This window comes from Cibotium barometz, chromosome 23 (assembly GCF_041138505.1).
Source record: "Cibotium barometz isolate CiBa-2024 chromosome 23, ASM4113850v1, whole genome shotgun sequence".
NCBI lineage: Eukaryota > Viridiplantae > Streptophyta > Polypodiopsida > Cyatheales > Cibotiaceae > Cibotium > Cibotium barometz.
In genome coordinates, this window is record NC_141068.1 from 47,510,881 (window position 1) to 47,535,310 (window position 24,430).

General features: G+C 48.9%; 1 protein-coding gene across 1 annotated transcript in view; it reads right to left on the minus strand.

Annotated features, from left to right (window-relative positions):
* Window positions 1-17,224, minus strand: part of LOC147626019 (uncharacterized) — a 43,741-nt gene extending 26,517 nt beyond the window's left edge. Inside the window, exons 1-2 of the mRNA XM_086817887.1 lie at window positions 16,546-17,224; window positions 5,198-5,315 (exon numbers count right to left, since the gene is read on the minus strand). Of these exons, the coding sequence (XP_086674013.1) occupies window positions 5,198-5,315; window positions 16,546-16,676 (249 nt within the window). The 5' untranslated portion in view covers window positions 16,677-17,224. The remainder of the gene's footprint in view (window positions 1-5,197; window positions 5,316-16,545) is intronic.
* Between the last annotated feature and the right edge of the window lie 7,206 nt (window positions 17,225-24,430).

Below are 24,430 nucleotides of genomic sequence, written 5' to 3' on the forward strand. Positions count from 1 at the left end.
CGCACTGCTGCAATGAGAAAAGCTTCAAATCTCAAGCACCTGCTCCCAAAAAAAAAACATGCATGTACTAGCTTACTACCAGGCCACCCACTCTGTACATTTGCCAGGGCATTCAGGGCAAAGCCTTTTTAGATGCCATGCATCCCATATGTACACAAGCCCAAAACACCTTTCAAAATTTTGCCTGACATACTTTGCCCAACCCCTAGCCTGCTGAATCATTTATGATCAGCAGCAAAAAGCATACGACCATGTTTCCCTCTGCAATCCTTTGAGCATCATACAAGGTAACCAAAACATCTCTATTCCATGTGTTCGAAAAAACACTGTCATCTTTCCAAGACGTAATTTGCCTTCCCACATCCCACAACATAACATAAGAACTTTTAGAAACAAAGCTCTTGACATACATAGCATCCTGCCTCATCTCAATTCCAAAATCACTGATGTGGTCAACACTAATATTGGTGAAGCAACTCCTGCTGAGGGTAATAACTGATGAAAGCTTCATCAAAAAAGACCTGTTGTGCTATAGCATTTTCTTGTCCATCAACATAAGATACATCACCATCAAAGCCAACCACTACAGGCAAAACAAACTCCCCTTTAAAAGGCACCATTGCCAAAGCATCCACTTCAGTTCCTGTATGCTCACCTTTATCAAGGCCAATAAGAAATTCATCTATCACAGCATCCATAATCTCATCCATAGCATCAACATCATTCATAGACTTCTGGTGTTGCTCCTCCTTCATAGCATCCATTTTGCTTGTGGCTTTCTTAACATTAAAGCACATTTGATCATCTAACTCCAACTCAGGTTCATCATCCTGCAGACTTTCTATATCCCACTCATCCCACAAAGGTTCATCATCCAAAGACTCAAAAGCATACTCTTTCACATCACATGCATACCTTTGCTCATGATTCACTTGTACCTTAACCATAGCATCCAAAGGAAGTGCATCAGGATCTTGAGGAAAATCTGCCTCAAAAAACATATACTCTTCAAGGGCATCCTCTATCATAAAATCAGTCCTCGCTACTTCCTCGCATTCTTCCTGTATGGCCTCTTCTTGTCGGGCAACCTCATCACTAAGCACTTCCTCATCAATAACCAGGGCAGCCATCTCTGCATCCTTCTCACTGGATGAAGTGTCTTCTGTTCCCTTACTAGTAGTGGTGCTACTAGTCGTGTCATCAACACTCGAATCAACTTCATTTTTCCCTTCATCATCAACAGGCTTCTGATTATCCATATTAAACTGCTTTTTATCCCCTCGCCTGTTATACGGAGTAATGACCCCTTTCCTCCAATCTTGAACAGCCTTCACCGCTCTTAGCCATGGTCTTCCCAAAATGATGGGGAATGCACCCATTCCTGCCGGCATAACATGACAGTCCATAAGCACCTTTACATCAAAAGCCTGCAGTTCTAATTCCTTGATCACACCTAAGCATTTGACCTTCTGGTGATTGGCCAACCGAATACGAAAACCAGACACTTCAGTAATGTTAAGACCAAGCCTCTCCACAGCTGCTAGTGTGATTACACAAATTTGTGCACCACCATCTATATATGCTTCTCCCAAATTCTTCCCTTTGTGCCATACATCCACCACACAGGACATATATCAGGTAACTCTTCAACAGATAAAACAGTCACTATCCCTCTGGCATGCTCCTTCTCTCTCGGGTTCACAAGTCTTTTCCACTGACGTTTCAATTTGGGAGCTAACTCTATCAATTGCCCAAAAGTAATATTAGCTTTCCTTCCAGCCATGTCCTCTTGCAAATTGTAGCTATCCTGCCCAACCCCTAGTGGAAAATCAGTCACTTGAAACTTCCTACGAGACTTTTGCTTCCGCTTGACCTTTACATCCCCTCCTTCCTTCACTTTACCTTTCTTCTTGCTAGGCCGTGCAGCATCCTTGTCTTCCCTTTCCTGTGGCGTCCGTTTCCCCAAAGGCATTACATCAGCTTCTGTCTCCTTTGTCTTCTCAAGGGTGACCACATTCACCACCTTAGTTTTACCTTTTTCCTCATTTGTCAACCCACTGGTCCCTGCTTCACCTTGAATTTCAATCCCATAATCATTTGCCCTATTGGGAATCTGAGAGGGTAAGGGATACATATCACCCCCCATTCGCTGAGGCTTATCACACTTAGAACTTATATGCCCCAATTCACCACAATTCCAACATGTAGGAATAAACCGTCTACCCCTGCCAAAACCACGGCCACTTCCATAGCCTGCTGTCTGACCTTCAACCCCTTCCTGATTATAACCTCTGCCTCGGCCACGTCCACCACCTGTGTTCCCTATCATTTTCAAACTCAGATTCTTCACACAATCCACTATTTGCCTCATGTCTTGTTGAAGTCCTTCATCAGAAGAAGCTGTAATAGCTGTGGGTGGCACCTTTGTCCCCTGTGGTGTGGCATTATTCACTTGAGCTTCTGTCGGTTGCACTCTTTCCAGCACGGTTCTCATCGGTACCGCTTCTACCCTTCTAATTTCAGGCCTCACTGCCACTGGAACCATCCCCAGCTGGTTCATCCATTGCAACTTCCAATCCTTTGATTTGGCAATCTCCACCGCATCCTCATAAGATTTGGGCTTCTTTAATTCAACCTTCCAGCGAATGCCTCCCTTCAATCCTGCAACAAAACGATCCTTCTTCATCATGTCCGGAGGTACTTGATCCTCTCCCAAAGCCCTGCACAAGGTCTCCCACAGCAAAGAGAAGTTCTTCACATAATCATCAATTGGCTCCAATTCGCCCTGTGTCAACCCCTGCACTTCATGCCAAACTCTATCTGGATCCTCAACCTTCTTGAACCTGTTCAAAAGTGCAGTCTTTAATCCATCCTCGGTCATTGGAATGTGTGGCTCAGCATCCCTTAACGACTCTTCAAAAGTTTTGAACCATGCCCTCGCATCTCCCTATAAACATATATTCAGCAACCGCAATACGTGTGCTGGCTCGTTGATGTGGTTGCTTATGCACACAACCTCCATTCTTTCAAGAAAATCTGCTACATCTTCATTAGGACCACCAAAAAACTCTGGATACGACATCATTTTGATCTCCAAGTTTCACCTCAAATCCCAAGAAAAACAAGAAAAACACCTTCCCTGAAACCTTCAACTCCTAGGGCATATACCCTTGTAGACAAAGAAAAATACCTGAGCTCTCCTCAGTGGGGGCACCAGAAAGCTGTCGGAAATTCCGGACACGGAATCACCTGCCTCTATAGCTGTCCATCCAACAGCCTTGGAAAACACCACGAGCCTGGGGCACCACCAGCACACAGGATGGAACACTTCTCACACAATTCACCACACCACCCACACCAGAAAAACAGCACTAAGCACCATAGACAAAATAATTACCCAACAAACACATACAGTCTTGTTCCCATGTGTAAACATACACAGCACCATCCACAAACAGTGCTAAAACCAAGGCTGTTTTTCACAACAAACTCTATGCGCTGAATTGCATAGGCTGTCACAAACTGTAAATACATGAACACCGCGTTCTGACCAGGTCCCTTGATTCTCAAGACAAGGAGTACCAAACAGCCTCGAGTTCACAAACCCACACAAGCCTGTCTCCTATCTTTTCCTGAGATACATCCCTCAGTCCTTGTACACGCAGCCAAGTGTCCATGCATACAGCTGTAAACACAGCCATTAAAAACAGCCCACAAGCTCGTCCTCCAGAACAGCAACGAAGCTTTCCCTGCAGTTGGCGCCACCTTCTTTTTCACTCTGCTCTCTCCCTTAGCTTCATTACCCCCGACACTAGCCTCCTTCTCTTGGTTCTCTGCAGTCCCCACCTTGTTACAATTGACGCCCCCTCTTCGCTCCTCTACAGTCGGCGCCAGCCTCCTCTTCTCTACGTTCTCTGCCTGTGCCTCAACTGAAGGCAACTCTCTTGCGCTACCAGCAACACTGCCAGCTACAAAGCAAAACCAGGCAGCCCTCTCAAGCAATCACCGCTAGCAAAGGCGGCTCTCTCCACACGTCGGCACCACACTCCTCTCTTCTCGTCTTCTCTACTGCAGCCAGGCAGCGTACCTTTTTCTGTCTCCTTGCAGTCCCCAGCCTGTCGACGTCCCCCAGTCGCCGCCACCAGCCGCCGCAGCCAAGACAAAAGCAAGGCAACTCCTTTGTTCTGCCCTCGCCAGCTCTGCACAGCCTCTCTCCGTCACCACCACCACCGCGCAGCAGCCCACTCAAAACCCAACTCTCAACTCCCTGTCGCCAACACCAACCTGCTCGCCCGGCTCTACTCCTTCTTTTCGTCGCTCCAGCCACCGCCGCGACCAAGCAAAACCAAGGCAACACCTACCCCAAACTCAGCTCCGCTCTCTCCCTTGGCCAAACTGCTGTCCCACTAGTGAGCCGCTCCTCTCCATTTTTTTGCCGGCTATGTCGGTGTCTCCTCTAGCCTGGAGGATGGTCACGATCCTTCTTCTCTGCCGAGCCGCCCAAGGTACTCGTTTCGCTACATAACTTACCAAACATGGCTATTGCCCATGCGTTGCCATCCACCTTCACGTGGTTACTAAAAATGGCCAACATCTACACACATTAGGCGCCCAAGAACTATATCCAAAATCATCCCACAATCGACCAACCATCCTCGAGGCCATACGCACTGCTGCAATGAGAAAAGCTTCAAATCTCAAGCACCTGCTCCCAAAAAAAAAACATGCATGTACTAGCTTACTACCAAGCCAGCCACTCTGTACATTTGCCAGGGCATTCAGGGCAAAGCCTTTTTACATGCCATGCATCCCATATGTACACAAGCCCAAAACACCTTTCAAAATTTTGCCTGACACTTGGCTCACAGTTATTCAACCCAAACGAGAGGGGGGCTTGAATATTATCGATCCAGAGGTTCAGTGCAGTGCGTTGCTTTGTAAACTTGTGGTCAGCGGTTTCCTACCAGGCATTGAGCCTTTGACTGTATCCTTTAAATAAAAAAGAAACGATGATTACACATGATGAATTTCATGTATGCAAATTCATGAGAATAAAATAAAACCATCATTGAAATTTTATAAAGACCTTATAAATTTGAGTTGATAGTTTTTAAAGCTATGTTGTAACTATCTATTATCCTAGTTTCTTTCCTAGTGGTAAGTCAAAAAGGGGACGTTACTGATATGATGTACGTACACCTATAAGGAACCCAGCCACAAGCTCGCCAACATTCGAAACAACGATCCTTGCAAATCCATCACGTGAAAGTGCTTCGAATTTTGGAGCACTAATAGATAGGATTTTCCCCGGACTCCTGTTTAAAAATATTTCAATGCAAATCTCATAGCTCCTAATTCAGATTAAATTCTCAAGATTCTGACACTATCAACACCTTAAAAAAAACATAAACATGGGATAAAGTTATACTTTTGTGACAGTAGAAAGTGCCAAAAATATGCAAAAACATGATTATGTGTGCACAATCTTAGATTAAGTGCAAGTGTGTGTACTCCAACACACCCCACCCCCTGCGGCCCCCTCCAAAAAAAAGAGAGAAAATAAACACAGACATGCTTATTAGTGTGCATATGTGCATGCATGCATATACATGTGTACACATTTGCATGCATGCATATACATGTGTACATATGTGCATGCATATACATGTGTACATATGTGCATGCACACATATACATGTGTACACATGCTCATGTGCATGTACAATGCAATGATGCATGAGAGCAGACACACAAGTGCATGCACATGTGGTGTGTGTGCTTTCATGCAATCCCTACAAAAAAATTTAATAGAGTCCATGGATGATTGTTGACAAGTAAACTCATAAAGAAGAGAAAGAGACAAAGACACTCTTGATCCACAAAAAAAACTCAAGACCTATACTCATGAAGGGTTGGCCAAGGAAAGACACTCTAATACCATTTGCAAATTAATCACTAATACTTGTCTCTGTGTGATTGGATAATGCACATTGAAATTCACAACCCGAAGTAGATAGAAGACAATGCTAGGATCACAAAGAGCCTTCACCTTGACCTCATTGATTATCCCATATGCCCTGCTACCTAGCATTCTATAAATCTAATCTAGGTGGATCTATGATCTTACATAGTTGTCACCTTACCTTATAGGTCCTTAACCAGAATAATAGCACTCACACAAAATGCCAAACTAACATCATTAGGACTCACACATAGCACCCAATTAATGTAAGATTTTATCATAAATTTTAACAAACATTTTGTCTTGGGTAAAACGATTCTATGAATGCATATACCATTATACAACATCATTTCCCACATGGTATCATAGCCTTGGCGTGGTGAGAGTTCTATTTAATATTATTTATTCAACTTTACATTTGAAGAAATGGTCAATCTCCAAGCTAACCCAAGGAACCCATACAAATATGGAGTAAGGTCTCATCCTCCTTTATGTGGAGTTGAAAAAAGACTGAACAAATCAAAAGCTAGGCCACGAGGGGTTGTCGAAAAAATTATCATTTTAGCATTTACATCTTTTTGCCAACTATGTGGAACTAGTTTACTCCAACTACATAATATCCATATTTAAAAAATTATATTTTTAGCATTTACATCTTTTTGCCAACCATGGGGAACTGTTTTTCTCCGATAGAATAATATTTTTTGAAGCCCTATGATATTTTACATGCTTGTGTAAAAATCAACCCTAGAAGGAGTTCAAATTGGTGTGGATGAATTGTTTATTCAAATGAAAAAGGGTGAACAAGAATTTGGAAGTAGCTAAGGAAGTACAATAGTACACACCTACCTAATCAAAATGATCCTAAGAAAGAAAGAGAAGTGCTTTGATATAAAAAATAACTACCATTTGCTAATGAGTGCACACAAAAGTAATCAAATGCCATAATGGCAACCCAAAGGCCTATAAGGGATCACACGAGACTCTTAGGGAGTTTACCAAGATCATGGAAGCTCACTATCTCTTCATCTCTTAGCTAGAACTTCAAGTTGATAACTATATTTGATGATACTTTAATTGCCAATAATGACAAGACAAACCATTTGTCACACAACCATTGTTATACTCTATTATCAATGTCAGCTAAATAGAACTTTAAAGGACACAAGTGAGAACCTTGAAGATTATAGAAACTGAGGAAAATGATGTTCCAATAAATGGTAAGATATCTCTTCTTGAAGAGCAAAAGCTAGTAAGTTTCAATTAGCTCTATTTCTTCTTTAGAATTTTGAGAAACTACAACAATAACCACATGATAATAATAAACAAAGTTCATTACTATGTGTTGACACTACATAGAGTTTACCAAATTTTGCGTATTTTTCTAATATATCACTTGAATGAATGATGTAACTGACATTCATTGACATGGAAAGAGAAATGGTTTGGTTTCATCACAAAACCCTTCTCTAGAAGGAAATTTTGTGCCATGTTGCCTTACCTTATTGCACTTATTACTATAGTGAGGCTCCTCTATTGCATCACAAGAGGATGCATGGGATTTTTTTTATTTTTATTTTTTTTTGTAAAGAAGAGGTTTATTTATTTATTTATTTTTTTCAGAAAGAGACTTCTATTAAGTATGAAAAAGACATACAACAATCACAGCTATAAGCTAGAAAAGAATAGAATCATCCCAATATGTAAGGTGATTTCAACCACCGAGGAGCATCATAATGCCATGAAAGACCTGTGGTACTAGAGGAAAAGAAGATGCCATGGTCCACTCCCGCATAAATATCACGCGCTTTGCCTGCGCAGAATGAGAGGGCCCCTGAATACGAGCCCGAGTAGCCATAAGAGTATGGATGATATCACCCCATATAGTACTAATGCATTGAGACCCAAAAATATGGACACCCTCAATAGCCTTCGTAGCTCTCCAGATCTGCCATGCTGTAATACTGGCAACAATCTCCCAACTGGTGTCAATCCTGTGTCTGGGGAGTGTATAATCAGAGTGAGGGACATCTTGCAATAAACCATGCTGGGCAATACCTCTACGAATGAAAATAGTAGAATCTGTACCACTGCCCTCATAAAATAGCTGCGGACCGGACTGGGAGAGCCAAGCAACTGCCCCCCAAGTCACATGCATGGCTTGGCCACTCAATTTGCCCATAAGTTGGGCTACAGAACCCCAAATCTGCTGCGCACTGCTACATCCCCATAAACAATGTTGTACAGTCTCAGAATATGCCGCACACCTAGGGCAGGAAAGTGCTACACCGAAAACCGATCTCCACTGATTCGTGGAGAGAAAACCATGTAAGAATAACCAAAAGAAATAAGAAATCTGGCTCCTTCTGTATGAGTGCCAAAGTCTATGCCAATATCTGCGCTGTACCACTAGAGAAATATCATAGCTCTCCCCGGGAGAGCAATGACTTGTAGAGGTATGCCTATCCTCGAAAAAGCCCCCAGCCAATTCGGATGATAGTTTCCATGAAAGGTCTCAGAGAGCCACTCATACGGAATAGCTGCATCAATCTGATCAATATGAATGCGAGAGCCCCTAAGATGATCGCTTTTATGTGGGCGACTGGTTAGGGGAGCGAGGGGGCTCCGTCAGCATTCTCGCTGGCACCTCATTTTCAGATCATGCGCCAGTTATTTTGACACTTGAGGAGAAGACACGGGAGCCCAGCTTGCAGTTGAGGATCCCAGAGAGGGTACTTAAAGATCCTAGTCTCGTTGAGGACATTGAGAGGATCTGGCATGATAGTCAGTGTTCTGACCAGGATGTAGCAGGCCAGTGTGCCCAGGGACTCATCGAGCTTAGCTCTTTTCTGCACGCTACAGCTCTGACATGACTAGGAGAGATTCGCGAGCGGGAGCATCGGCTGAGACGCAGCCTTGCTTCGCTTCAGCGCCTTTAGGAGCAGCAACCTCCATGTGAGTGGGTGGCGTCCCAGCTGAGCCAGGCACGCCAGGAGGTTAGAGAGGCAGAGGAGCAGAGACATGAGTTTTACTATCGTCGCCAGGCCTCTCAGTGGACGCAGCTTGGTGATAGAGTGACTGGGGAGTTTTTTGAGATTACTGGACCCCGCCATGCTCGAGCAGGAGTCCGTCAGTTTGGGAGGCCGGATGGATCGGTAGCTACTGAGCCCATCAGAGCCATTGCCATTGGGTTCTATAGAGACCTGCTTTCAGCGGAGCCAGCCACTGAGGCTCGGGATGCTTGCAGACAGACTGTGTGGGCCCATGTGCAGAGGAGGGTCACAGATCGTATGCGTACAGTTCTTGGTGCGCCTCTTTCAGAGGTTGAGCTTGCTGAGGCCTTGAGGGTCCTGCCGCGACATAGTTGCCCAGGGGAGGACGGCCTGCCTTTTTTATGCGCTATTGGGACCTTTTGGGGCCAGGCCTCCGCAGGGGCTTTCAGTATGTTTTGGACACTGGGGTGATGCCACAGAGCTTTTCAGAGGGCTTGATCTTTCTTATCCCCAAGGGGGAGGGAGTATCAGATGATATTCGGCATTGGAGACCTATTACGATCCTCAATACTGTCTACAAGGTCTTAGCAAAGGCCTTGAGTTTGAGGATCCACCCCTTCCTGGGGGAGTTGATTCATGCTACCCAGACAGGATTCATCAAGGAGCGCAGTATCCTTGACAACATTTTCACCTTCTGGGAGGCGACGGCCCGAGCTAGATTTCTTGGTGAGGACTTGGTCGTGATGCTTCTCGATTTTGAGAAGGCATACGATAGAGTCGATTGGGGTTTCTTAGAGGGCACTATGCTTCGCCTAGGCTTTGAGCCAGGTTGGATTAGAGGGGTGGCGGCTCTGTATTCCACAGCTCGTAGCCAGGTGTTGATTGCAGGAGGACGGGGGCCGAGTTTCCAGATCAGTCCGTCATCAGGGGTGTCCCCTCGCCCCTTTTCCTTTTCTCTTCTTTGCGGAGGCTATGAGCATGTATTTGACGGCAGAGGAGGTTGGTTTGAGAAGGACCTGCTCGATGCTGAGTTTGCTGACGACACGGGCTTATTTTTGCATGGCCAGGAGGCCAATCTTCTTCGGGCAGAGCAGTCGCTCCAGGTTTTTAGTGCAGCTTCGGGAGCATTGATCAATTGGCGCAAGACAGTGGCCTTTTGGATCAGTAGCGCTCCCACTCCGGTAGGGAGCCAAAACCCCGGTTTTAAATTGATTCCTCCTGCCACAGCAGTGCGGTATTTGGGATGCTAGATTGGACTAGATTTGTCACCTGAGCAGCAGATTGGACTAGATTTGTCACCTGAGTAGCAGATTGCCCGCTTCTTCGGAGCATTCGGAAGAAGCTTTTGTATTGGAGTACAGCTCGACTATCCTTGGCTGGGAGGGTGGTGGTGGCAAATCAGGTGCTGTTAGCGACCATGTGGTGGTACATTACGTCTTGCTGGATCTTCTCGAGCTCTTGCATCAGCCAGGTACAGAGGCTGATCAGGAACTTTCTTTGGTCTGGGTGGGACGGTCAGCCAGCCCAGGCAAAGGTGGCATGGGCAGTTATTACACTTCCGCTGGCTCAGGGAGGCTTGGGCATTATAGATCCAGTCGATCAGAGTAGAGCCTTATTGGGGAAGCTTATTGTTCGGGGGCTCCTTCCAGGCGCTGAGCCTTGGAAAGAGCTTCTCTTGCAGCGGCTGCAGGCTTGGGCTCCCCCAGCAGGGGGCACTTGGGCACCAGAGATTCGATGGATCTTCATAGAGATGAGGAGGACAGGCCTCAGTAGAGGATGGGAGGACAGATTTGCTTTGAGCATCCTGAGAGCTTGGGAGCTGCTGAGACCGGGGCTCTCTCAGCGACGACCTTCTTGTGTTGAGGAGCGGGCCAGACAGCCGCTCATCTGGAGCCCAGCGGTTCGCACAGAGCAGGGTCATATGCTGGGTTCTTGGCCTTGTCTAGCCTGGGGACCTTTGGCGGCAGGCCCAGCACGTAGCTTTGGAGACTGGCAGGCCTTCTGCAGTCTCCCAGAGGAGATCCAGGTGGAGAGGCTGAGTCACTTCAGAGGGGGGTTGATTATGAGGGATGACATTCAGGAGGCACTCACAGAGGAGTGGTTCATGCCTATCGAGCTAGTGGCCCCACGGTGGATGGGAGCCTTTACGCAGTTGGAGATCCTGATTGCTGTCAGAGCTTGCACTGAGGATGACAGATGCCTCTACTATGAGATTCAGGATGAGGAAAGACTTCAGAGAGTGGAGGTGGAGTCGCCTTTGGTTGCAGAGTGCACCTTTCAGAGGATACGGGTAGTGGCCGCCGCTTCTTGGAAGTGGCATATTGACCCAGACCCTGCAGATGTGCTCCCGGATTGGCACATATGGGCATATGCAGCGCGCCCCTTGGCCCGGCTACAGTGGGACCCTGGGGAGTACGAGTGGCATGATCCTTATGCATCCCTTGAGGCCACAGAGATTACCTTTTTCCAGTATACTGTTCGGCTGGGGCGGCATATTTTGACGGCGAGGAGGATGGTCTCTCCAGCTGCAGCGGGGCACTGGCGGCTACAGGGACTCTCACAGGAGTTCCTGGAGGATTTTTGGGCCCGGCTCTGGGCTAGTCGACAGGCCCGCAGGATCTCGACTTTCCAGTGGCTGGTCGCCCATAGGGGCTCAGCAGTTGGCACCTGGCTTGTCTACAGCGGTCTTCCGGCGGCCTGCATCCGATGCGGCCACCCTATGGAGACACAATGGGATTGCCCTCAAGCGCAGCAGATTTGGCTGCGGATGCTGCGTATTCTGGCCCCTCTCTCTCCAGAGGGTATGTTTACGTGGGGTGCCGCTGCTTGGTCGACTTCGTCAGGGCCTGCTATGGGCTATGAGACGGAGCAGAACAGTCAGGCCATCAGATTCATTAGGGGCCAGCCTCGCCTTGTTCCGTCACCGGATTTCTCGTCCGCCAGCTGGACACAGGAGAGGGATTTACGATGGGAGCTCCTCAGCAGCCTCACCATCTAGTTCACTTGGAGGGCCCGGTGTTTCAGGGCCTTTGAGGGGAGACTCGAGCCACCAGCAGAGACTGTACGGGGGATTTGGCAGGAGTTGATCCACACCCTGCGAGGACAGTATGACCGCATCTCGGATGAGGCGATCTTGCGGCGCCAGGCCTTTCACACCACCTGGCGCAGCGGCCCTTTCTATACCCTACACGCGGGGTCCCCCCGTTGGCATTACAGGCCACCTGTTTGGCTTTTCCCCCCTCCTATTGTATGATTTAGCCCCTCAATTCTTTGTACTGATGCTTGTACTTTTCAGCACCTAGGGAGAGTCTCCCGGGCTGCCTTGCTTTGTTCACTGCTCTGTTTTTCTTGTGAGCAGGAGAGGATCTTTTGTAGCCCTACGGGCGTTTTTATATAACTAATGAAAGGATCTTTTCTCCGGAAAAAAAAAAAAAGGGAGGGAGACCCTCATTATTTTAGGGTAGATGAGATAATAAAAGATGAAATAGTCTTAAGGAAAAAGTGATTTAGGTAGTAGGCTTTCTACACGGTGTGGGTAGAAATGTGAGGGCATAGGATTTACTTATGCATGGTGAAATTGAAGCATATGTACAATGATGGTCCAAAAGTATTATGAAGAAGAAGAAGAATAATAATAAATAAAAAATATATATTTAGGTTTTGTAATACACACACCTAATGAAGTATTTACATAACTAGAGAAAATAGAGACCCCCATATTTAGGCCCTTTTATGAAATGAAATAATAATATAAAAAATATATAGAAGATATGGGTAAAGTCCCTAACGCACATACGCCTATTTACAGTGAAAAGGTATTTATGACAAAGAGTTTATGTGATTTTCCTTGGCCGAGGTAGCTCCTTGTGTTAATGTGGATAGCCGAAAAAACGGCTATCAATAGCATTTTTATATTATGTGGTTGACAAAAAGGTGCAACCACTCACCCAAGCCACGCGGGCTATGTTACATCAACTTTTGAGCAATGTGCGTATAATGATTCCACTGATCCTTCGCAAGTTAGCATGTCAGCAACACAATTATTTGTGCCTTTGACATGTTCGGATTTGAACTTCCAGCAGGCAAACCATCCCGCCCACCAGAGAAGTTGACCGTTGCCGATTTTTCGCACATTTTCTGAAGAGAGAAATCCCATGAAATTATTGAGATCTGTCTTTAGTTTGAATTCCACGGGAAGAACAAACAGTCGGAAGTTCTCAAAACAATTTTTGGCGGATAGAATTTCCTTGTGGATGGAAGGGTAATTTAATTTTACATCATGAAATCTTCCTGCAGCATATCTGCGAATTTCTTCCTTCCCATCCTTCGATTCCCTGAGAATGCCACCCCAATATTTGTCAGAGGCATCCGAATAGACTGTAAGATGTCCATCCGTGGGGAGACGCATCTTTGGAAGAGAGACATTTTTCTTTGATCTTCTTGACCGCTTCTGTCTGTTTGTTAGTCCATTCGGACTTGTGAGTCAAGAACTTTTGGAGAGGTTGCCGATCTTTGGAGAGGTTGAGGGGGTAGATCCAAGAGACATAGTTGAGACATCCAAGGAACCTTTGTGCAACCTTGACATCTGGAAATCTTTCGGCAAAACTGCAGATCTTCTGTATAACATGTTCCTGGAGCATTATCTGTCCCAAATAAATTGTTACTCCTAAAAAATTTATCTTCTGAAAGGAACATGTGAAGCTTTGTTTCAGAAATCACAAATCCAGATTTCTGAAGTTTATTAAAGACTTGTTCCAAGTGCTCGAGGTGCTCTTTAAGACATTTTGAGAAAATTAAAATGTCGTCGATGTAAGGAGCTGTAAATTTCCTGAATTGCCTGAAGACCTAGTCGATGCATCTTTGGAATTCTGAGGGTGCATTCTTTAATCCAAATGGCATCACTTTCCATTGAAATTGTCCTTGTGGGAGTACAAAGGCCGTTTTGTGTTTGTCTTTCTCGGCAATCCTGATTTGATGAAAACCGGACTTCGTGTCCAGCTGCGAGAACCATTTAGCAGTAGAGATTGACCTGATCAGTTCATCCTTGTTGGGGATAGGATACCTTTTATCTCTCAGATGCTGGTTTAGCTTTCTGTAGTCTATCACCATTCTCTTTTTCCCTCTTTTGATTTCATTATGATTGTTGACGAAGAAAGCAGGAGAGGACCAGTCAGAATCTGCTTCTTCGATTAATCCTTTGGCTAGCCTTTCTTGGATAAGGCTCTTGCATTCTTCAAGATCATCAGGATTCATTCCAGGATGAGAGGCTTTGGTCGGAGTGGCTCCTTCTTTAAGTGGTAGCTCGACTTCAGATTTTGATTTCTCCCATCTGGCAAGGGGATCTTCGGAGCAAAGGGTTAGATACTTTTTATGCATAGCATCGATTTCTGCAGCATACCTTTGTCTTTCAGTGTTGAAGAACGCCTCTGTAGAATCCTCTTTATTTGGTAGCTCGACTACCTTCTTGATAGGCCTGCTTGTAAGGGCGGCTACTCCTTTTATCTTCAGATCTTCATAATGTCCCTTTTTAATCTTGATTCTGAAGATACTCCTTTCGGGATATACTGCATACATTTCGAAGGTGTGCAGAAAGTCAGTGCCGATTAGGATATTGCAGTCATGCTTCTCATGGACATACAATCTGATGGAAACTGCTAGATTGTTGATCAGGATGTCCATGACAAATGTCTTTGTGATTAGCCCTTTAGTGCCATTTACATAAGTGACATCTATTCTGCATTTATTCATCCTTTTGGGTTGAATGAGCCCAGGCTTGATCATGCTTATTGTGGCACCAGTGTCGATGAACATGTCGAGGGGGAGGAAAGAAGATTGATTGTTGGCGATCTCTGTTTTGATCCTTGTTTCCAGAATTATTTGATCGAGAGAGATACTGACCATCTTGATACTGGATTCGAAGAAATCGGCTAGTGCTTCTGTGCATTGAATTTGTAGTAGCTCCATTTTGGCCAGGAGCTCACCATTCTTTTCTAGTAGACAATCAAGATCTTCTTAATGTCTGGCAAGTGCCTTTCTGTACTTTTCAAGTTCTTCTTTCAGCTGCATATTATCCTGGGCAGATGATTGATTATCCATTATGGCCTGGTTGTAGTAGTAGGTCACTTGTCTTAGTTCTTCTGATTGTTCAGCCAATTCTGCTTTGAGTTTCGTCACTTGTTCCGTGTTGCTCTGGAATTTCCCTTTTGCCTTGACTGGCAGTCTGGGTCGGGATTTATCTCTACTCCAAGAAAATCCTTTGGTTATTTTTGCTACTTGCTGTAGGGTGAGATGATTCTTCTTCTTTTTAGAACATTCCTCTTCCTCTGAGTCCTCTGATTGTCGCAGTAGATCTTCAAGCTGTTTGTAATGCTGTTTTGAAGATCGGTTGTTGTAGAGGAATTCTTCTTCTTCATTGTAGTCGGGTGTTTCCCAGTGGCGGTTATTATTATTTCCACCATGCTTTAATGGGGTGTGAAACTAGACAAAGGAACAACTAAGGCTCTGTACCTAGAACTAAGGAAAAGTGAGGTGAATTTTGAATACTATAACAAGGTCTGGAAAGTCAATTGGAAAGTTGGAACCAGGAGGAATAGATGGAAACTGATATGGGAGACTTACATTCCAGTAAAACTCCAGGGCTTCCTATGGAAAAGTATGCCTGCTGGCTCTCCCCCTTGGTTTCAAGTTGCTTCAAAGAAACTTCACTTCAGGTTGCTGCCCCAATCAGCTCACGAGGAAGGGAGGCATGCATTCTGGGTGGGACTGTGGGGGGATTGGGTTCTTGGAAGGGGGGTAGATTCTGAAGATGATAATAATCTTATATTTAATATTATTAGATTTGGTTGTTTATGGGAAATTTGGATATCCAGGAATAGCATAGTGTTTCAGAAGGGGGGGAACACTAGAATAGATGTAACTGAGGTGATGTATAACTGTATTCATCTGTGCTGGTCCATTTATTATGTTAACATGTTAAAGAATGCTAACATTTTTCAGGCTATCTGCTCTCTGCAATCTGGGATTAGCTGTTGTGCAGGCTTGCAGATCCTTACACATATTGGGGGTGCCTAACTCATGATGTTATGCAGGGGAGTCCCGGATATGAAGTGAAGGCAAAGCTCCCCAAATTTGGGCCAAAGACTAGAAGATGGTACCGATAAGTCAAACACCCCTCCTATACTTTTGTGGCCTTCATAGAGAACCCCTTGGGGACCAGACCAGTGGTGAAGGTGTGGATAGGAAAGCAAATCTTGGAGAAGCTGCCCCCATAAGGATGCACTACTAAAGCAATGATGATAGCCTGTATGCAACTACTGTATCATGTATCTTGGAGCCAATTTTCCTTTGTTTGGGAAGAGGATAGGTGGAATATGCTATGTAATCTGCTGAACTGCAATGGCCCTCGGTCCCTTTGAACTGGTTTGTAAAGAACTTTCAGTGTTAATATTATAAATATCTACTTCCCAAAAGAAGAAGAAGAAGATAAGAATGTTTATGCATACTTGGATCCCTCCATGCATGTCTAATCACTATGTAATGAATAGATTTTTTAGAGATTTTTTCAAACTATAGCATGCTATCAAAACTAACCTGTTCACAATAAATTTCACATTGTCGGCATTTAGCTCCAACGTGATAATTGACTTTGTAACGTCTTGTAAGGGCAAGAGAAAACGACTGTCAACCCCTTCCTGTGTCCAATGACCAATAGTCAAAATCATCACATTTTCACCTCATCTTTAATCAAATTAATCACAAAGATTATACTAGTGATTATTTCTTTAGAGAGGAAACCTTTCCAATATGAACATAAATCTTGTACTTGGGATGATATCACATATGTTAGTGCTTGCTGTAATTAAAAATTTCAATGGTCAGAGATAGTGTATCATCGCTTATGGAAGTGCACAAGAGCACAGAGGATCTGGGTATCTATAGCCCAGCTCTTGGGCATATTGAGGAATGATCCTATCTATATTACTTGGGGAGCTATTGCATGGTTGACTCAGTCTGGCCCACAGCTTCTTTTGGGGGCAGGGGAGCAGATCCTACTTGTCCGTAGGGGCATAGCACATAAATGTTTGTTTCTGGATATCCCCTAGTTACGAGATACACCACCTCCGCTGAGTATTGACAGCAACCTGGGAGATTATTGCTATTATCACAGAGTAGCATATCTGGAAGACTAGATGCTCAGAGGCCTTCGAGGGTATTCATGTTTATGACACCCAGTGTATTTGCAGTATATGGAGTGACATTGTTCACACTCTTTTGGCGACTTGGGCCCGCATAAAAGGATCTTCTAGATCTGTGCAAACAAAATGTACAAGATTTCCTGATTGGTTGAAATCACCCTACCTTTTGATTTTAGATCTCCCTTTGTACGATTGTATTTTACTTAATAGAAGTCTCTTTTCTGAAAAAAAAGGCTGGTATGCTTTTTTTTTTTTTTTCCCGAGAAAAGTTCATTAGTTATATAAAAACGCCCGTAGGGCTACAAAAGATCTCTCCTGCTCATAAGAGAAACAGAGCAGTGAATACAGCAAAGCAGCCCGGGAGACTCTCCCTAGGTGCTGCAAAATACAAGCATCAGTACAAGACTGAGGGGCTAAATCATACAATAGGGGGGGGGGGGGGGAAAGCCAAACAGGTGGCCTGTAATGCCAACGGGGGGATCCCGTGTGTAAGGTATAGAAGGGGCCGCTACGCCAGGTGGTGTGAAAGGCCTGGCGCCGCAAGATCGCCTCATCCGAGTCGCCCCAGATGCGGTCATACTGTCCTCGCAGGGTGTAGATCAACTCCTGCCAAATCCCCCGTACAGTCTCTGCTGGTGGCTCCAGTCTCCCCTCAAAGGCCGTGAAACACCGGGCCCTCTAGGTGAACATGGTGAGGCTGCTGAGGAGCTCTCATCGTAAATCCCTCTCCTGTGTCCAGCTGGCGGACGAGAAATCCGGTGCCGGAACCAGGCGAGGCTGGCCCCTAATGAATCTGATGGCCTGACTGTCCTGCTCCATCTCATAGCCCATAGCAGGCCTTGACGAAGTCGACCAAGCAGCGGCACCCCACGTAAACATACTCTCGGGAGAGAGGGGGGCCAGAATACGCAGCATCCGCAGCCAAATCTGCTGCGCCTGAGGGCAATCCCAAAGGCAATGTCTCTGTGTCTCCATAGGGTGGCCGCATCGGACGCAGGCCGCCGGAAGACCGCTGTAAACAAGCCAGGTGCCAACTGCTGAGCCCCTGTGGGCGACCAGCCACACTGGAAAGTCGAGATTCTGCAGGCCTGTCGACTAGCCCAGAGCCGAGCCCAAAAATCCTCCAGGAACTCCTGTGAGAGTCCTTGTAGCCGGCGGAAGAGTAATAACGGCCCATGCACCCTTTGCCCGGGCTGGCTGACCGTCCCGCCCAGACCAAAGAAAGTTCCGCATCAGCCTCTGTATACCTGGCTGATGCAAGAGCTCGAGAAGATCCAGCAAGACGTAATGTACCACATGGTCGCTAACAGCACCTGATTTGCCACCACCACCCTCCCAGCCAAGGATAGTCGAGCTGTACTCCAATACAAAAGCTTCTTCCGAATGCTCAGAAGAAGCGGGGCAATCTGCTGCTCAGGTGACAAATCTAGCCCAATCTGGCATCCCAAATACCGCACTGCTGTGCCAGGAGGAATCCATTTGAAACCGGGGTCCGGGCTCCATGCCGGAGTGGGAGCACTACTGATCCAAAAGGCCACTGTCTTGCGCCAATTGATCAATGCTCCTGAAGCTGCACTAAAAACCTGGAGCGACTGCTCTGCCCGAAGAAGATTGGCCTCTTGGCCATGCAAAAATAAGCCCGTGTCGTCTGCAAACTCAGCTTCGAGCAGGTCCTCCCCCCGGACTGGGAGCTGGAGTCCTCTCAAACCAACCTCCTTTGCCGTCAAATACATGCTCATAGCCTTCGCAAAGAAGAGAAAAAGAAAAGGGGCGAGGGGACATCCCTGATGACGGACTGATCTGGTCAGCTCAAAACTCGGCCCCCGTCCTCCTGCAATCAACACCTGGCTACGAGCTGTGGAATACAGAGCCGCCACCCCTCTGATCCATCCTGGCTCAAAGCCCAGGCGAAGCATAGTGCCCTCTAAGAAACCCCAATCAACTCTATCGTATGCCTTCTCAAAATCGAGAAGCATCACGACCAAGTCCTCGCCAAGAAATCTAGCTCGGGCCGTCGCCTCCCAGAAAGTAAAGATGTTGTCAAGGATACTGCGGTCCTTGACGAATCCTGTCTGGGTAGCATGAATCAACTCCCCCAGGAAGGGCTGGATCCTCAAACTCAAGGCCTTTGCTAAGACCTTGTAGACAGTATTGAGGATCGTAATAGGCCTCCAATGCCGAATATCATCTGATACTCCCTCCCCCTTGGGGATAAGAAAGATTAAGCCCTCTGAAAAGCTCTGTGGCATCACCCCAGTGTCCAAAACATACTGAAAGCCCCTACGGAGGCCTGGCCCCAAAAGGTCCCAATAGCGCATAAAAAAGGCCGGTGTCAGTCCGTCCTCACCTGGGCAACTATGTCGCGGCAGGACCCTCAAGGCCTCGGCAAGCTCAATCTCTGAAAGAGGTGCACCAAGAACTGTACGCATACGATCTGTGACCCTCCTTTGCACATGGGCCCACACAGTCTGTGTGCAAGCATCTCGATCCTCAGTGGGCTGGCTCTGCTGAAAGCAGGTCTCTATAGAATGCAGTGGCAATGGCTCTGATCTCCCCGGGCTCAGTAACTACCGATCCATCCGGTCTACCAAGCTGGCGGACTCCTGCTCGAGCATGGCGGGGTCCAGTGATCTCAAAAAAACTCCCCAGTCACTCTATCACCAAGCTGCGTCCACTGAGAGGCCTGACGACGATAGTAAAACTCATGTCTCTGCTCCTCTGCCTCTCTAACCTCCTGGCGTGCCTGGCTCAGCTGTGACGCCACCCACTCACATGCAGGCTGCTGCTCCTGAAGGCGCTGTAGCGAAGCAAGGCTGCATCTCAGCCGATGCTCCCGCTCGCGAATCTCTCCCAGCCGTGTCAAAGCTGCAGCAGCGTGCAGAAAAGAGCTAAGCTTGATGAGTCCCTGGGCACACTGGCCTGCTGCATCCTGGTCAGAGCACTGACTATCATGCCAGATCCTCTCAATGTCCTCAGCGAGACTGGGATCTGTAAGTACCCTCTCTGGGATCCTCAACTGCAAGCTGGGCTCCCGTGTCCTCTCCTCCAATGTCAAGATAACTGGCGCATGATCTGAAAATGAGGTGCCAGCGAGAATGCCGACGGAGTCCCCTCGCTCCCCTAACCAGTCGCCCACATAAAAGCGATCAATCCGTGATAGATTAGTCCCTCCCTGACCTCGCCTGCGAGCTCCGCTTCTCCCCCCCCGCTGCTTCTTGCCATCGCGCCCCACTCTCCCCCCCGCCAGTCCTCCACTGTCTCCTCCGCCCTCTCCCCCTCCTTCTTCATCGCGCCCCTGTTCGCCATCTCTCCACCGCCTTCTGCCTCGCGTACTCCCCCGCCTTCACTCCCCCGCCTCCCTCCTCTTTTCCGCTTTCTTTCCCCCCGCCTTCTCTTCCTTCGCCACCTTCCTCGCTGCCTTCCCCGCCACTCCCCCTGCCGTTTGCTTCCTTCCCCCTTCTCTCTCCTCCCTTCCGTCTCGCCCCTCCGCCCACCGCTAACTCCTCCCCGCCTCAGCTTCCCCCCCCCCCCCCCCCGCCCCGCCCCCGCGACCTGTAGCCCTCCGCCTCTCTTTTTTCCTCGCAGGGCTGTGTCCCTCCCGTTGGTGACCCCGGTTTCTGGCTTTTTCCCTCTGGAGGACTCCATGGAAGCCGCTCCGACTAACCCTGCCGATTCCGGTCTCCGTCTGGAGTTCACAGCTGAAGATCTTCAGTTGTTTGTTTCCACAGTTTCCGCTCTTGAAGCCTCCTCCTTGGTCTGTAAGATAGTGGGTAGCCGTCTGATGCGGAGAGAGCTTCGCGACCTTCTGCAAGGCAGCCTTGTTGGCGTGCCCGCCAAGATCGTCAGCGTAGATTTTTTGGAACGTGGCTACTATCAGGTGGATTTCGAGTCCCCACAGGCAGCTCAGATGGTGCTGGCTCGGAGCCCCTTTGCCCCCCGCTCATCCCGGGCGTTCCTGGCGCGATGGACTCATGGTTTCGACCCCGCTTCTGACCCGCTAGCAGGTGCGACAGGTTTCCCCGTCACTATCTGTTTTCCTGGACTCCGTAGGGAGTACTTGCCCCTCTTGTCATCCATTGGCAAGGCGTTCGGGCAGGTGGTGGAGACGCCTCAGACAGCGGCTTCAGTGATTGCTCGGGCAGCAGGACTCCCGGCCATTCGGGTTGTGGTTCCGTCACCGGAGTCCCTCCCGAAGACGATCCTTCTCCCTTGTCTTTTTGGTGGACATATGATACAGCGCGTGGAGTATTCGGGCCTCCCTGGCCAGTGTTATATATGTCGGGAGATGGGTCATCTCGCACGCGCCTGTCCCCGCAAGGGGGCTCATCCTTCACGCTATGCCGCCTCTGGACCCCCTGCAGGAGACCCGAGGGGTGGCCATCCACTTCAGAGACCGGACATCCCTGGCTCGTCACAGCAGGCGCCATTATCTGACGAGCAGGCCCCGGCGGAGGATGGCAGGAGGTTCGCCGACGGAAACGCCCGGCCCGCAAGGGCCGTCGTCGCAGACGCCAGCAGGCAGCACAGGCTGGCGGACAGGCGACTCTGGCTGGCGTGCAGGCACCTATCCGCACTTATGCTCCTGTCAGGGATAGGCGGCCAGCAGGTCCCAGCCCGATGGACGAGGATTCAGACTCAGTGCCCGTTGAGGCCGCTGGTGGAGCCTCCCACGTGGAGACCCCGCTCCTGCCTCCCCCTGCGGGGGGCCTCGCCCCCTCCTTGGAGCAGATTCCTGAGGATCCTGGGCCACACTCTTCGACCCCCGGCTCCCCTTCCCCTCACCCGGAGAGCACTCCTTCCACCCTCCCCTCTCCCCCCCCAGTCCCCCCCCTCCCGCCTCCCCCGGCGGCCCTCCCTGACACCTATCCTCTGGCAGATGCCTCTCCATCCTCTCCTCGCTCTCCCCCCTCCTCGCCACGAGCCCCCATCCCTCCCTCGGCCTCTCCAGGATACTTCGCCAGACCACCCACTGCCCCGGGGCAGCGCAGCTGGGTAGGCCAGAGCTCAGTCCAGCGCTGTTCCACCGCCACGCCGGGCCGGTGGAGATGGCGATCCTCGCTTCGCCCGCCACCACAGAGTTCTCCCCAGCCTCCCCTGTGGGGCCCCCACGAGTGATGGGGCTACCAGTGGATTACGGTTTTTTCAGGTGCCTCCAGCTGGACGCTGGCCCGTTCGAGACACTGGTCGCGCCCCTGCGAGTTTGCGTGGTGTGCCATCCCTCTCGTTCTCCCTCAGTGGTGAGCAGCATGGTGGCTTTCTCCTTTCCTCTCAGTGTTGCCCCAGACACAGCATGGGGTTGCAACTCTGTAGAGGAAGTTTTGCGTGATCAGATACTGGAGTTTTCTCACCACTTCAGTGACTTGGGGCTCATGGACCTATTGCAGACCCGACTACACTCAGCCCGCATGAGCTTGTTTGGTATAGGAGACTGGCGGGCGGATCCGGTCCACACCTCAGTTGAGGCGGTGCTTCTGATTCTCCTCCATGCCGCCCCGAGGGTGCAGCCTACCTTTAGATACATATGTGCAGAGGATTGGTCTCACGCCTATGCCCTGGACAGGGCGAAGGCGGAGTGGGGCTGGACACAGAGACAGGTCACCCTCTTTTTGGAGAGACTCCGCACCCGGACAGACAGTGATTATTCTCCCTCCAAGCCGACGCCCAAGACTCACAGAGTGGAGGGCAGATCATCCGGGCCGGTTGAGAGGGGTGAGCCAGTGGAGGCTGCTTCACTTGCCATAGCTCATCCATGAGGATCCTCCCATGGAACATCCAGGGTCTCGGTGGACATCGCTGCTACATTGGTCGGGGCAGACTTCGCCAGGAGATCCAGAGGGCTCTCGTTGGAGGACCCATAGATATCCTTTTCATCCAGGAGCACCACCTTTCTGCCGGGCGTACCCGCACACCTTCGGGAAGATCTTGCCAGGCAGGAGTCACACTTTTTGGTCACCGGCATATGGCTCCCAGGGGAACCAGGGTGGAGTATGCATCTAAGTCAGCGAGCAGCTTCTATCCGAGGTTGTGGACTCTGGCATTCTGGTCCAGGGTCGTGTGCAGTGGATCATCCTTCGGGGTTGGGGAAGACCGCATTGGCTTCCTCAACTTCTACGCCCCAAATGGGGCGACCGGGAGAGCCGAGTTCTGGAGCACCATTAGGCAGTCCCTCCCCTTGGCAGACCACTGGTGCCTCGGAGGGGATTGCAACATGCTGGAGGATGCAGAGGACAAGATGGGGGGCAGCCAGGAGACCATTCATGGGCCGGAGCTCGCTGCCTTGGAGGAACTAGTGCTTCAGGTGAGAGGCCAGGATCCGTGGACTCTCCCGGAGTTTGGCAGGTTGCAGGGGAGTCTATCTTTCTCGCGCTCGGATAGACGGGCCACAGGAGTTAACCTATCCCGCATCGATAGGTTTTACATTGATGAGTGGGCCTGTGATAGAGGTGGCACAGTGGGCATACTTGCAGGCTCCTCGTTTTCAGACCACTATCCAGTGCTTCTCCAGATCGAGGACCCCACGAGAGGAGAGCAGGGCCAGAGCGTCCGGATTCCAGACTGTCTCATAGAGGAGCCCGAGATTGCGATCAGAGTTGAGCAGGTCTGGCAGGAGCTGCAGTTCAGGAGAGGATCGGCAGCCAGCGATCTTGCCAGTGGCTTGTAGGAGATCAGCCAGATGCTCAGACAGGCTGCCTTGGACCGGCTGGAGGCCTTCAGAGAGCAGGAGAGGAGCCTACGGAGGAGTCTAGCGTCCCTCCAGAGACTCCAGGAGAGGGATCCTACGAGCCCTTGGATCTCAGAGCAGATGGAGTCAGCTCGCACGGAGATCAGATCCATCGAGGAGAGGAGGGTGGAGTTCCGATTCCATGCTCGGACTTCTTTTTGGACACAGGCTGGAGACAGAGTGACTCGAGATTTCTTTGAGGCGACAGGGCCTCGCTTCAGACGAGAGGGTCTCAGGCGTCTTCGGCAGGCTGATGGCCAGGTTGTGGTGGATCCCCCCAGGGTGCGGGCTATAGCCACAGATTTTTACAGGGACCTTCTCTCTGCTGAGCCAGCAGATGACAGGGTGAGAGAGGCTCGGGAGGCAGTCTGGAGCTTCACGAGACCGGTTGTGCCGGCCCATTTGCAGCACTCCCTTCTCTCCCCCTTCTCGGATACGGAACTGGAGGAGGCTCTTCAGGCATTACCTCGGGGCAAATGCCCAGGAGAGGACGGTCTTTCGGTGGCTTTCTTCCAGAGGTACTGGGGCCTCTTACACAGGGGCTTCAGATTGGCATTCC